The following is a 14,718-nucleotide window of genomic DNA, read 5'->3' on the forward strand; positions in this document are numbered from 1 at the left end:
GCAAAACTCCCTTTTTATTTTCTCTCCTACCCATTCTCTCAGGTCCTAATCCTCAGGCAATCCCATGGCAGTGGTGGCAGAGGCTGCATTGGGAACGTGCTAGCCAAAATTTTTAGGGAGAGGAATCCTCTTCAATTGGCAGAACTGTGACTAGTGAGAGGAGAAGGCAAAGTAGTGCCGCACCCCCCTTGTCCCCTCTCTGCCCTCCTATTGCTGGCTTAGCTGCACACAGGAGCACAATCACTGAAGAACAGGCAACTAAAGCCCCAGATGTTGCTGAAGATACACCAAGAGGGGGAGCCCACGGGTAACGGAAAGTATCAGGGAGATCACAGAAAGAAAGAAGCACAAGCAGGGAACCTTACAAAGTTGTACGCAAACTCCTGGGCTCCCCCTTGAGCATGCATGTATGGATCTGATCCTAATGAGATTATTAAAGACTCTGAGAACTGAACTAAAAGAAGACAGCCCATATACCAGGAGGTACAGAGGCAGAATAGAGCCAAAGAGCACTGCAAAAGCTTTGAAAACAGAAATGATATTAGAACCATTGCCCACAGACAGAAAATTAGAACATGGGGCCTGAACATAACCAGACCTGCTAAAACAAAAATATCTACATTTTCCATACAATTTAACCAAGACCCAGAGTCACAGCATAATATTCCAAAGTTCAAAAATATAATCTATATTATGTGACATTCGAAGAACCAGGAATATCCTGAATCACAAGGGAGAAGACAATCAACAGAACCCGCATGTTAAATTAACACACTTATTGTATCAGTTACTATGGGTTGACCAGTTTTCCTTCATGGTAACGGATAGCACATGTCATGTAATAGCTTACCTCATATACGATATGTCATTTTCTAAGTCAAGATTTTTCTTTCTTAATTCTTCTAACTCTTTTTCTGACTCCAATGCTCGCACTCCCATAACTTGATCTACAGTCATGCCAGTTGTTTTTAGTTTCTTCTGCAAAGTAAGTTTCTCTTTATCAGCTCTGTGGGATTTAATACAGAATGATGAAAATATACCATTCATTGTTTGGCTTACTCAATTTATTAAACTGCAGCTTCCTTACTATAAGCCCAATATACAAAAGTTGGATCATTCTGTGTTTGTTATGAGCTAACTTATTTCAAAATTATAGGAAACTCCATTTATAAATTGTTAAAAATGTATTTGACATATTTTAAAGAAAATAAAAAGTGAACTATAGACAATAAATGATAATTAAAACTAGAAAATCTTTCATATTATCAAGTTCACAAAAACTATATAACTTCCAGGTCAATTAAGACTTTACACATAATTAACTAGGTTTATATTAAATTTAAACTCACTTGGCAAAAAGATCTTTCAAAGTATTCAACTGCTTTGTTAGAATATAGACTTCCCCCTCTTTCTCTTTTAACTTGTTTCGAAGTCCCTCTATTTTGGTTTGCCATTTTTTACCTTCTTCCCATCTAATTAATTCTTCTCTGGCACTCTGTAAATAATAACAAAGGAAGAAGAAAAAACAAACAAACAAAGCATAAATACAAAACAGAAACAGACTCATAGACATAGAATACAAACTTGTGGTTGCCAAGGGGGTTGGGGGTGGGAAGGGATAGACTGGGATTTCAAAATTGTAGAATAGATAAACAAGATTATACTGTATAGCACAGGGAAATATATACAAGATCTTATGGTAGCTCACAGAGAAAAAAATGTGACAATGAATATATATATGGTCATGTGTAACTGAAAAATTGTGCTCTACACTGGAATTTGACACAACATTGTAAAATGATTATAAATCAATAAAAATGTTAAAAAAATAACAAAGGAAGAAGAAAATTACCAATATTGTTTTTAATTTTAGATTTATCAATTACAATTTACTAGAACAATGGTAAACCAACACTCCGTAAAGAATATATAACTAGGTTCATTTTGCTGTGTCACTTCTAGGATCTTTAGGCATGCTAAGCTGTAAGCAAAAATGCCCTTCAGTTTAAGATTCTGTATTATGTAACTTGACAGATAAAATTTTGAGGAACAGTTTGGACTAATGCCAACACCCTTAAGGAGTCTAATACAAATGGATCATAACTAAAGTAAATTTCTAACAAAGAATGCATATGCAGAAATGACCAACCCAATTTTGTCACCCAAAAGCAATCTCCTAGGATCACAACCCCTTGAAATCTTCGATGCACATTATTTCTCTCATTCAACAGATATTTATTTAGTGCTAATTTTGTGCCAGGTACTACTCTAAGCACTAGGAATAGAAACAATGAATAAATCAGACCAAAAAAAACCCTTATCTTCAAGGATATTACAGACTAGTTTATGTTGGTTGGTGGGTGGATTAGGGGAAGGGAGCAAAATATAGACAAAAAACAAGAAAAGATTTTTTGCAGTATGTTAGCTCGTGATAACTGCAAAAAAAAAAAGGAAGGGAATTAAGACATTTCAGGGTAGGTGTTGTGGTTTGTTATAACTGAGATAAGGTATCCATGAAAGTCTATGTAACGCAGAACAGTCCCATGTACTGAATAATTATCACGTGTCCTCTTGAATATTCATATAGTTAAAAATTCTGTTCAAAATCATCTGAGCTAAGAACTTACTTCCCTTCCACCAAGCAATTTTTTAATGGCTTAAATGTACACTGACTTTTCTAGGCATGTAAGAGACTTATAAAAGTAAGACTATAGACTTCATTTTGCTGAGAACTGTAGAAACTGTTTACCATTTTGGAAATCAAATCAGAAATGGCAATGCCTTTGTGACATGAGTTGCCAACAGACTACATTTGTATTAGTCTGCATCTGTAGCTCAGAATTTACATCAGTGTCCCCTAAAGGGAAACTACATGACTACTTCATTATGTTTTCTATGAAGCATTTACATGTTGAATTATGAAAAATATATTAGTATATTTATTATTTTTACAAATTATTTTCCTTTTGTTTCTCCTTCATATTTCACTTAAGCCATTTATAGTGACATTTTTGAAATTATCCATGTAGGTAGTTTATATTAACCATAAATTTCATGTGGAATAGTAAAGGGGACATTATGAAACACTATTTGCTATTAAAGAGAATGTTGGGACTGAAAGGATTAAAAGCCACGTTTAAAGTCAAATACCAAACTAAGACAAGTAGCCCTATCAAAATGATCTTCTCCCATACTGGCCAATTTTTTACCTTATTTATTTGGTTTGCCTAACAGATATCCTTTCAAAAAATGTAAAAACTTCAGTAGCTGGTTGATATTTATTAACTTCTTTTTTTCTGAAAAATAGACAAGGAATTTTGTGTATTTTCAGAAATGTTATTAGTTGAGGGCAAAAGTATATAAGTAGGTAATTCTGCAGCATGGAGTGCTCTGCACAGGCTGGGCAATTCTATCTCATTTGACATTACTCTCTGAAGTAGGACCGACGGGAAGCAAGGCTGAAATAATTAAAAAATGAACAGAAAAACAACAAAGGCACATGTCACCAAGAGCCTGACCTAGACTAGGGGAGAAAAGGGGATAAGACAGGATGGGAAGAGAAGTTCTCTTTTCATATTTTTCCTACCAGTCTCTTACCACAGAGTTCAGAATAATTTCATTGCATTTTAAAATATTCGTTCATTCAACAAATACTGAGTGCATCTACTACATGCCAGGGAGCCTTCCAAACGCTGAGAATACAAAAATAAACAAAACAGGCAAAGTTCTTTCCATCAAAGCTTAAGTCTAAAAGATGAACACATAGATAAGTAAATTCTAGTATGTCAGATAGTAATAAATGCTATAGAGGAAAGGAGAGAAGCCTAAGAAACAAGAATGCAAGGTATGGATGGGGTTGCGTTTTGTTATCTTAGAGAGATAGACCACAGACACTGTTTACAGAGAAAAATAGCTGAAATTTCAATATTAAAGCATTCTTTGAGTATTAAAATTTTATTTCTATAAATTAGAAATGCCCAGCATTGTAGAACGTGAAAGAATATTCTCATCGGATTCCTGAATATAGATTTTAGTATTTTTGCAGCTATCTGTGTTCTCTTTCCTTTTCTAGTGAGTAATATACCCTGGTCTAGCGTTGATGGATTACAAAAGACTTTTCATGTATTATTTCATTTCATTGTCAAAATAATGTTGAGATCTTGAGAAAGTGGCAATACAAACAGTATTATTTCTATTTTAAAGAGAAATAAGCTGAATCACAGAAATTAGGGGTCCAGACAAAGCCACAGGGATCGAGGTATTCTGATAGGAATTAAGTTAGGAACTAGTATCCAAGGATTAGACCTACAACCAAGTTAGGCAGGCAGCAAAAAGCAATGTAGAAGAGTAAAGACATTTTGATCTTGTAGTTTTCACCAGCAAAACTTCTGACAAGTATGTTGTGGTTCCATGTATATAAATGTAAACATTTAAATCAAAATTATACTGACACTGATAATTTTCATAAGGAAAATATTTTTTGCAATCTACTTTATAAAACATTTTAATCTCATTACTTACTTTCTATCCATGCCATTAAAGATACTTAATTTTCTTTTCTATTTTCACATTATTGAAATTATTTTATAGATACTGAATATTTTCTGAGTAAATTTTACAATAAAATTTTTTCCTAACCATGGCTCCTCCACTGTGATTTTCCTCAGGGGCAAACATTATTACTAACACCAATATTTACCAGGTCATTTTTGACATTTTCAATGCTACCAACAAGATTTAAGTGTTCAGTTTATTATTTTCAATAAATCTAATTATATGTATTTTAGTTTTTGGGGGGTAATTTCCATCCGTAATTTTTATTACAAAATAGTCTACTAGTTAATGTGTAAGAAAATTTTAAGCAATTTTTCTCATATTACAGAATCAATTTATGAGTGGATTGGTTATTATTACTGCAAATATTGAATATATTCCAAACCACTTTGTCTACCCTGAAATTAATAGCCCACTCCATTAAAGGATTAAAAAAAAACACATTTGGGTCAAGACAGAAGAATAAAAATGCTCAGCTTTCTTTCCCAAAGGTCTATATAAACCATTCTATATAAACAATTACACTGGTAAAAATGATAAATGCAGCTGGCTATGTAAGGAATGAAGGGGTTTTGGAGGTGCTATAATGTCAGGAAGATGACATGGAGATGATACAGTAATTTCCAAATAAGGTTATATTATTGGTGTCTTTTCAAGTAGACATGTAAATTCCTAGAGGACAGAAATCTGTCTTAGACTTCTCTATGTTATCCATTACTATTTTAGTATGTACCAGGTCCTCAGATTATGTGTTCATCAATTATGTATTTATCTTAGTCTATCACTACCTTAAACACATCAGGATGTTTGCTCACGTACCTTTTCTTTCACAGATTTTACTTCTACCTCATCCACCTTTTTTTCCAGCTGGCTTTCTAGCTTTTTAATTTTCTTTTGGAGTTCTTCAATTAAACTTTGTTTATTATCTATCAGAGGTTTGCCCTGAAAAATAAGGTGCATTTTTACATTTTACAAGTAAAAAAGTATCAAACAAAATACGCAATAAATATTCCAATTGTAGAAACTTTTCTAATACTGTAGCTAACCATACTTTCTAAATGACATTATTGGTATTTAAATACATCATGGTAGCTGCTTCTGTATTTTAATAAGACATGCTACCCTAAAACTACAAATACAATAGAAGTCACTGAAGGAAATAGCAGCTACATTACTCAAAGTGATTTGAAAGCTAGTTTCAGCAAATATTATAGATAAAATTTAAAAATCGGAATAAACTGCTACCTGTGCATTATAAATCATAATATATAAAAATCACAATTATATAACATTATCACAATTAAATATAAAATTACCTGTAATCCACTGGTTAGTCTTTTAATTTGCCTTTTCAGTTCATCATTCTCTTGATCAGTTCTATCTTTCTCTCTGAGCATTTTATTATAGGCTTTTTGTTGTTTTTCTAGTTCATTGGTTAAGTCATTCAAATTATCAGTTAGTGAGTTTTCTCTGGTTTTACTTGCTTTAAGAGTTTCTTTCAGTTTTAAAATATTTTCACTTAAATCTTCAATTTGTGACTAGTACAAAGATAAAAAAGGTTTAATTCACGACTCTTCACCAAGTACCAATGATAAAAGCAATTTAATACAGAAAGTACACCATTAATATTTACTAAAAAGAAAGTTTCAATCTAAATTTTTAAGTACACACACCCAAAAAAACATATATTTTTCTACCTTCATGTCAAACGAACCAAGTCTACTATGAGGAAAAAACAAAACAAAACAAGAAGAAACAGTCTAAAGCAATTCATCTTCAACAAACACCTAGAACCATAATTTTATCAAATAAGCAAATGTTTCATTATAGCTGAATTAACTTATTAGAAAAACAAATACATATCAATGTACACAGCAAACATTTAAATATTGTGAAGCAGATGAATAGTATAAAACAAAATCTCTGACTTTAAGTAATTTCTAATCTACTTTGTGAAGACAAGACATAAAAGGGTAGCTCACAATACTAAACAGTATCTGTAAGGCACTAGAAAGGAGTTCCAGCTGTCCCTAGATGGCAACATTGATGGGAATACAGGTACTTAATATACATTTTTGAATAAATTATTACAGGCCATAAGGTATTACTAATAGCATTAATAGGGAATCAGTATTATAATGCAGTTGTATAAGAAAAATAAACTCTCCTAGAGGAGTCAGAAAAGGCTTCAAGAAAAAGGACTTGAAGAATGTAGAATTCAGAGAGGAACTTTCAGGCAAAGAGAAAGGTATTGAAGAAGACATCATCAAAGGGCCACTCCTTTTTATATATTACTTAATGCATTTTTACTGTCAATCATGCTCATAATCTTGATAGGTGCAATCGGAGATTTAAAAAAACTGTAAAATGCACTTCTTACACAGTTTAATGGTGGTGAATGGTATGTATAAATAAATCAAAAATAAATAGAAATTATAAACAAAACATAGATTCATTTGTTCATATACTATATGAAACTTTATGTAAAGAAATGTGAAAATTTCCATTAAAAATACATAGTTTGGAAAAAATTTTTATATTATAGTAACAAGCCTAACAATTGGGTAAGAAAATAATAAAATACATTGCCAAAAAATAATAAATAACTTCAAAAATAAAGGCTTCAGAGTTAGGCAACTCTGTAGATTAAATGTCAAGGACTATATGATTTCCATAAAGTATTTCAGGGGGTAAAAAGGGAAAACTAACTAATTCATATTATGAACTTAGCAAAAACCAGATAGAAAATTCTGATAGGACAAAAGAAATAAAACAAAACCAAAAAATCTATATTTATCAATATAGAATTAAAAATGCTAAGAAAAATGTTTCTTATGTTTAATTCTGTTAAGAGTGGCTTATATCCTTTGCTAATCCCTAGGATGATATTCAGTGAATACAATAAAGATACTCAGTGTTCAAAAATGTATGCACCCGTGTACAGCTATCCATCAATAATTCATTAGAATAAATTCCCTATTCATCATCAAAATTACTATATATATCCAAATGGATTCTCTTCCAAAGGGAATTAACAGGAATTCTGTTACATTAATGCATATGTTGATGTTCACCTTTAGCTCTTTAGTATGTCGATCAACAATTTGTTGAACATTGAGATTTGCCTCTTTCTGAGAAGTTGCAGAAATAATACGTTCTTCAGCTGCTGCTGTCATTTCTGCCCGAAGTTCCAGAAGTGCTCGACTAAGTGCCTAAAAATTACAATGTACATACATCTTTTTGAAAAATTGGTATTTTATATGAGCAATATGTAATAAAAATATACATAAGCTTCATTACTGTCAACTATTTTCCTAAAATACCATGTGTTTAATCAAACATAATTCACAAACAAACCAACTTTTTCAAATGAACTTCCTTTAGCAACTGAGCTCAATTCTTTCCAAACTGAGTGTGAGAAATCAACATCTTCATAATAATAATTGTGAGAACAGTGTTAAATCAAGTAATTTGTATTACAAAACCCAGGCAAGTTTTATTTTCAAATTTCGAAGTTGAAATATTTATTTAAATTACTCATGTAGCACACACTTTCATGTGAAATTAACTGAATTCAAGTAGACAAGGAAAATTACAAGGTTAGAAAGGACTTAAAATTTGCCAATAAATTTCATGAGCTAGGAAAGAAAAATAGCAGCACCTTCTAAAATAAGTATATAAAATCCAAGGTAAATGAAAAAAACCAATAAATCAGTTAATCCACTGGCCAACTCCTTTTCACAGCACTCTGTAATCTCCTTTTTAAATCTTTCCTCTTCACCATCCTATCTCCCTCTTAATCTCCAAAATTGTTCAAAATTTTTCAATTACTCAAATTGTTCAAAATAGCCTCAGTAATACATAATCCTAAAAGAAAAGGAGAGAAAATAATGTAATGAAGATTTCCCTTTATTTCCTACAGTTAACCAAGAAATAGATTGATAACATAAAAATATAAACTGAACTATATCTGCCCTTATAAACAAGACAAATCTTCAAGGCTATTTAAAAGAATTATCTTGAAAGATCCTGCTTAACAGATGAAGATAAGGCTCATGCTTTTTATTATAAGGGAGAGATTCATGCTATCATCTTTTACAAATCTTCCCTAAAAGCAGCCTACCACATGTTCTTCCTAAGGGGCGCTGATTTTCTATTGTTACTTACTTTCTGTTGTTTCTCTTTCAAGGCCAACTGGCTCTTTAGCCTTTCTACTAGATTCCTCACTGTAGTTGTTGGAGCTCTTGAATTTGCTTCTTTTTGAGCCTGAAGTTCAGATTTTAAATTCTGTGATTCCTTTTGTGACTGGGCCAGAAGACACCTTAAATCCTCTACTTCTGCTTTTACTTTTTTCACTTCATCTGCATGGTTTTCTTGGAGCCTAATATAAAGCAAAACATGTTCTCTATAATAGAGTGGTTGCTGCAATTAATTTGATCGATATAAATTTTACAATGAACAAATGCTTGGTCCTAGGTATCCTTACAATCTAAGTCTTGATCCAAATCCAGAAGAACAATTGTTTATTCCATTTAACTACTCTTAAACATAACATGAGACTTTTTTCTTCTAGTTTCTATCTACTATTTTCGGCAACAATCGCATCAAGTAATTTTGTGGCTCTAGACAAAATAATAGAGAAGGAACAAAATAGCTCTTTAAATGTTATGATTCCTACAAGATGTGACTGCTTCCTTTATAACAGGGTTTCTCAATCATGGCACTATTGACATTTCAGACTGGATAATTCTTTGTTGGGAGGTGGGAGATACTATCCTGTGCATTTTTAAACTTTTAGCAGTATCCCCTGCTTCTACCCACTAGATGCCTATATTCTCTCTAGCTGTCTATCTAAAATGTCTACAGACATTACCAAATGTTCCAGGGGGAGGAGGAGAGCAAAATTATATCTGCTTGAGACCCATTGACCTATAATGGCATGTTACAAAGACAAAATATAAACTATCACAGAAATCACATATATTAACAATTTGTTTACAGTTCTAAAGTCATTAGCATTGTATCTATAACTGTATACCATATGAAAGTAGATACTATCAATAGTCTTAGTTAATTGAATGAATCCTACTGTTCATTCAGTATTAGTTAGTCTTATAAACTGAATAATATCCAGTTCACTGGGTGTATATAAACACTGTATTAATAAGGTTGTCAATATAGAGATTCAAATTATTAAAGTTTGACCAATGAGAGGAAGGGCTATTAAACCATGAACAGGTACTAAACAGTCTGAAACTAGTTGCTTATAGCAAAAACTTAAGTCATTTTAAATAATCATCGAACTGTAAAAACACAACGTTTCAGTAAAGAAATCACACAGAACTATAATTTCCTAAGACACATTAAAATATGCATACCAATGTGCAGACGAAGAATAAAAATATAATTTTAGGTTAAAATGACATTAAGGTACAAAACAACAACTTCAAGTGTTTCATGGGGCAAAAAAATTATATATACAAGGTAATACCAAAATATTATTTTCTACATCTGTGAATTAGATTCAGAAACACATGAAATTTTATATTCTAGAATATGACAGCAACTTACTATACCAAAAACAGCAATGCACGTATAAAATTTAACAGAATGGGAAAAATTAGACTGAAAGTATACCATATGCTATTGCTAATTCTCTTTTTTTTTAGGGAATAATTTACTAAAAGTGGTAGTTTCTTAATAAAGCAAAAATAGTGATAATTTTGTCAGAGGCACCTTGGTTAAGTGAGTGAAGAATCAAAGGTTCTAATAAGGGCTGCAGAGATGGAATGGAAATATAAGTCAAGCAGTTAACTTTCCCATTTTTTTTCAGATAATAAATTGAGGCCCAGAGACATAGTTCTACAGTGATTACAAAATGCCTAAATATAAACCTACTTTAGGTTTATAATATATATGCTGATAAATGGTTGATCAATGTTTAAATCTCTGATACAGAGAATGATGTGAACCTCCACTGTAACTATAGTTCATTTTAAAAAGTTAATTTTTCATTCTACAAATATTTATTGAGCCTTTAATGTGTGCTAGAAACTTTTAGAGGTGTGTAAACAAGTTTAATATTTAAATGTTACTTTACAGTTCTCAAATTACTTTCATATGCAGCATCATTTGGCCTTCATATAACCACCTTGAAAAAGCCAGGGTAAGTACTGTCATTTCTATTTTATAGATAATGAAACAGAAATTTAAAGAGATTAAAAGAGAGATTCTGAACAAGAATCTGGGTTGACTTTTGAGTCACACTGACTAAATTTAAGTGGTGGTGTTACCATATTCTCCTAGGCATATTACTGAGGCTTCCTGTAGCCTAGTTTCCTATCTGAAAAATGGAGTGAATAAGACCCCATGTCATAAGTGTTACCGAGTATAAAATGAGCTAATATATTCAATGTTTTTATAACAGTGCATGACACAGCAAATGCTTGCATTTGTCTTTATTATATCATTGTTACCATTTGCCTATTTTTTATAATACATTTCTAAGACTTACCGTAATTTGATATTTTCAAATTCTTTGATTTTTAATTCAGTGATTTCTTTTTGTCTCTCTAAATCTTGAGATACATTTTTTAGTTTGATCACAAGTGAGGAGAGAGAGTCATCTTGTTCTGCTACTGTCTGTTCCATCTCAGCCAAACGAACAAAATGCTTGTTGGTAGGAACTGGCATAGGAGGCTGTTTTATTAAATCCTATGAAATATGATAATTAGCCATGAGCATATACAACTCAACGCCATACTTACTCTATCATTTTAACTTGGTTCCTTAAACAATCAAAATATAGTATCAAATGTGAAATTTGATGATTTAATAAGCAGTGAAGGCCTAAAGAAGACAGGGAATAGAGATGTTATGCTTTGTATTTGCAGCATCTAGCAAAGTGCCTACACATAGTGGAGGATCAATGAATGTTGACTGAATTTGAGTTAAGGCTTGAAGAAGCTAAGGTTTGCATGTTAGGAGATGAAAGACAGGTCATTTCACACATACAGGACACAGTGATCAAAAGAGGCAAGTATGAACTGAATTCAGAACATGGAAATAGTTAAGACACAGGTAAACTTACAACAAGCAGATCTGAAAGGTAAGAACGAAGTCAGATCATGGAAAGCTCTGAGTAGATGGCTAAGAAGTATGACTTTGCAGTCAGCAGTGTGCTACTAACAAATTTGGGTCCAGGGAGAAAAATGATCAGAGCTGTGTTTTTGGAAGATTATTCTGGCAACAAAAGGTAAGGTGGCTTCTAGCCCCCGAAAAGAAGAGCTAAATTTTCAATTACGTGGTCTCAAAAACCAGTAAAGTTTAGAACAAAGTTCCTAAAATCTTACCCAAGCTGTTTCTTTGAATTTGCTGAGTGAATTATCAGCCTGTAGTTCTAATTTATGATGAAGAATGTGAAGTTCTTCTTCATGTTTCTTAACAATTTCTCTTTGCTCCTGTTTTACAACAAATCAAAACTATAGCTTATATTATGATTCAAATAAATTCACATTCTAAAGATCTTAAATGTTTAATCATTAATCTTCTAAAATCCTTATGAGACAGGGAAGGAATGATACCTGCAGGTACATATTTACACCAGTACACATTTCCTGTGGCACATGTTCAAGCTGACAAGCCCACCTTCTGAGCATAATTTATTCTTAATATTAGAATAATACGTATCCATCACCTTTTAACTTGTCTCTAGAAAAATTTTAAATGTTAGATTTTTTTCCCTCAAAGTTCTAGCCATCTGACTTCCACTGATACCAGTGTAACAAATTTCATTCTAATCTACTGCCTCAATCTTTACCTATTAACTCTAGTGATATTTTTCAAAATCATAGTTTCACCATGAAAGCTATTACTGGTTTAGTTGTAACACAAACTGCCAGTTTTACTGACAGATCTGTAATCCAATTACATGAAAGTTATAATACTAAATAGAATCATTTGAAAGCAGGAAATGAACTACCACTTTAGGGCAAAATAGTATTTGGCATTTGTCTGAAAAAACATCATAACAAATAAAACAGCATAACATAATATAATAAAATACCTCTCTGGCTTTTTCTAGAAGATGTTGATACTTCTTTAACACTTCTTCCTTTTGATTCAACCTTGCTTGCATGTTTGCAATGGTCTGATGGGCAAGTTTCAGTGTATGATGAGACTTTGGTTCTATCTCTTTTCTGCCTAGCTCAGCTATAAGCTTCTCTCGTTCTGCAGTGGCAGGCAATCGAAGCCTCAGTTCATTGATTACTTTGTCTCTTGACAGAATATTTTCCTCTGCTAACCGTAAAGCAGATTCTTTTTCTTTTAGCTTCTGCAATGATCAAATTATAAAAAATTATTGCAGTATATTTTTGTTTTAAAAATGCTTCAATCTGAATTTTAGTCAGACTCATTATAAGAAAAGGAATTTAACTTTATTTGTCACATCAAACTTGGAATAGTCAAATGATACTTAATAAGGTTATATTAGCTGTATTTCTATGAGACAGCACATTTATCTATATGCATATTTTATTTATTTATAAGATTACCACGTGTTAGAAACTTCATTGTTATGATGAAACTCAAATTTAAATATAGTACTTAAATACGGTAGTTTTAGAAGTACAAATAGTGGTGCTAGATTTAGAAAGAAAGTGTAACAAATTATTCCTTTTATTGGAATATTATTTATTATTTATTTGGTCCACTGACAATCAGAGTACTAGAAGAGTAACCTATAAAAGTCAACTAATTACACAAATTGGAATTTTAGAGGCCTGAGTCAATGGACCACTATCATAAAATCTGCAGCTTCTTAAAACAAAACAGAAAAAAAGTATTTACTGCTCAACAGAATTAAGGCAGATATTTTAAATCAAGTAACTCAGTGGCAATTCACATAAATGACAAATCTTACTACTACAAAAGACAATCTAAATTTCCTCAATTGATTAAAAATGTACAATGTTCCTTATAAATTTTAAATGTATTTACAGTTAATATGTTAGATGTCAACTAAAATGAAACATATCCACTTTATATCATTTTCTCTATAATTTAATAAAGAAGAGATTTGATCACCTATTAAATTTAAGACTTAGATTAAACTAAGAAATAATTTCTAGTTTACCTTCAAACACTTCAAACATCCACAAAAATGAATGCACTGAAAATTGATAACATAACTACATAACATGCAGTTCAAAATAAAACAAAAATAAACAAGGATGAAAACAATTCTTGATCACAGAGGGGAAGGAAATACACTATTCATAAAGCTACTGTCAAAAGTTCTTTTATTTCCTTTCAGGCTTGCTACTACTGATGAATGTGCTCAACAGTGACAAGTAAAGATTAAGAGGAAAGAAATTTCAAATTAGCCATATCTGCTGTTCTTTATTGGCTACTAGAAACATTATAGGAGAGTAGAAAAGGAGAGTAGAATTAGCAACATATTCATCATTCCATGCTTTGTCCTCATTTAAAAATAATTACTTAGAAAATTCCACAAGCATACCCAACAATGCACTAATCAAAATGCAAATTCTTCTAATTACCTCCTCTAGTGATTTGCAAGTTGCCTGTGTTTCCAGGATTATCCGAACATTCTCCTTGATCTTCCTTAAAGCAATCTCTAGTTGATTTGGAAGGGGCAAACTAGGGTCTGGCATTGATCCTGTGGCCTTTTCAAACTATTGAGAAATAGAATGTTTTTTAAAAAGCAGTTGTGGCTATTGAGAAATAGAATGTTTTTTAAAAAGCAGTTGTGGCATTGAGAAGAACAATACTAATCTTCACAACTATATGACAAGACATGGTTAAAACCCACTTACATTTGAAACATAAAAAGATACTATGAACTAAAATTCCATCTGATTTTAGAAAACATTTCTATTGGTTAACATTATGGGCCAAGCTACAGAGTAACAAACAGGATTAACTATTCATACCTTTTGTGCTGCATTTAGTATTTCATTTTGCTGACGGTCAAAAATGTCCAGCTGACGTTCCAGCTCAACTTCTCTTTGATCCCAGGCCATTTGTCTTTCTTCATGAAACTGAAAAAAAGATAGTTTAGGTCAGACACACCCAGAGACACTCACCAGGCATTTACAGGAATTTTTACATAATTTTTTTTATTTAATCCTCACAACAACCCTG

General features: G+C 31.9%; 1 protein-coding gene across 7 annotated transcripts in view; it reads right to left on the reverse strand.

The window, feature by feature from the left end:
• The window catches only part of CEP290 (centrosomal protein 290), an 81,920-nt gene that overhangs the window by 18,451 nt on the left and 48,751 nt on the right, over nt 1-14,718 (reverse strand). For all 7 annotated transcript variants that reach the window (XM_010986959.3, XM_031463048.2, XM_031463049.2 and 4 more), the window contains 11 exons: nt 14,508-14,615; nt 14,115-14,249; nt 12,620-12,886; nt 11,907-12,014; nt 11,069-11,268; nt 8,722-8,935; nt 7,629-7,766; nt 5,871-6,092; nt 5,374-5,496; nt 1,350-1,495; nt 851-1,006 (listed from right to left, as the gene is read on the reverse strand). In XM_010986959.3, coding sequence (XP_010985261.2) covers nt 851-1,006; nt 1,350-1,495; nt 5,374-5,496; nt 5,871-6,092; nt 7,629-7,766; nt 8,722-8,935; nt 11,069-11,268; nt 11,907-12,014; nt 12,620-12,886; nt 14,115-14,249; nt 14,508-14,615 — 1,817 coding nt within the window. The remainder of the gene's footprint in view (nt 1-850; nt 1,007-1,349; nt 1,496-5,373; nt 5,497-5,870; nt 6,093-7,628; nt 7,767-8,721; nt 8,936-11,068; nt 11,269-11,906; nt 12,015-12,619; nt 12,887-14,114; nt 14,250-14,507; nt 14,616-14,718) is intronic.

The sequence above is a fragment of the Camelus dromedarius genome, chromosome 11 (assembly GCF_036321535.1).
Source record: "Camelus dromedarius isolate mCamDro1 chromosome 11, mCamDro1.pat, whole genome shotgun sequence".
In the NCBI taxonomy this organism is placed as follows: domain Eukaryota; kingdom Metazoa; phylum Chordata; class Mammalia; order Artiodactyla; family Camelidae; genus Camelus; species Camelus dromedarius.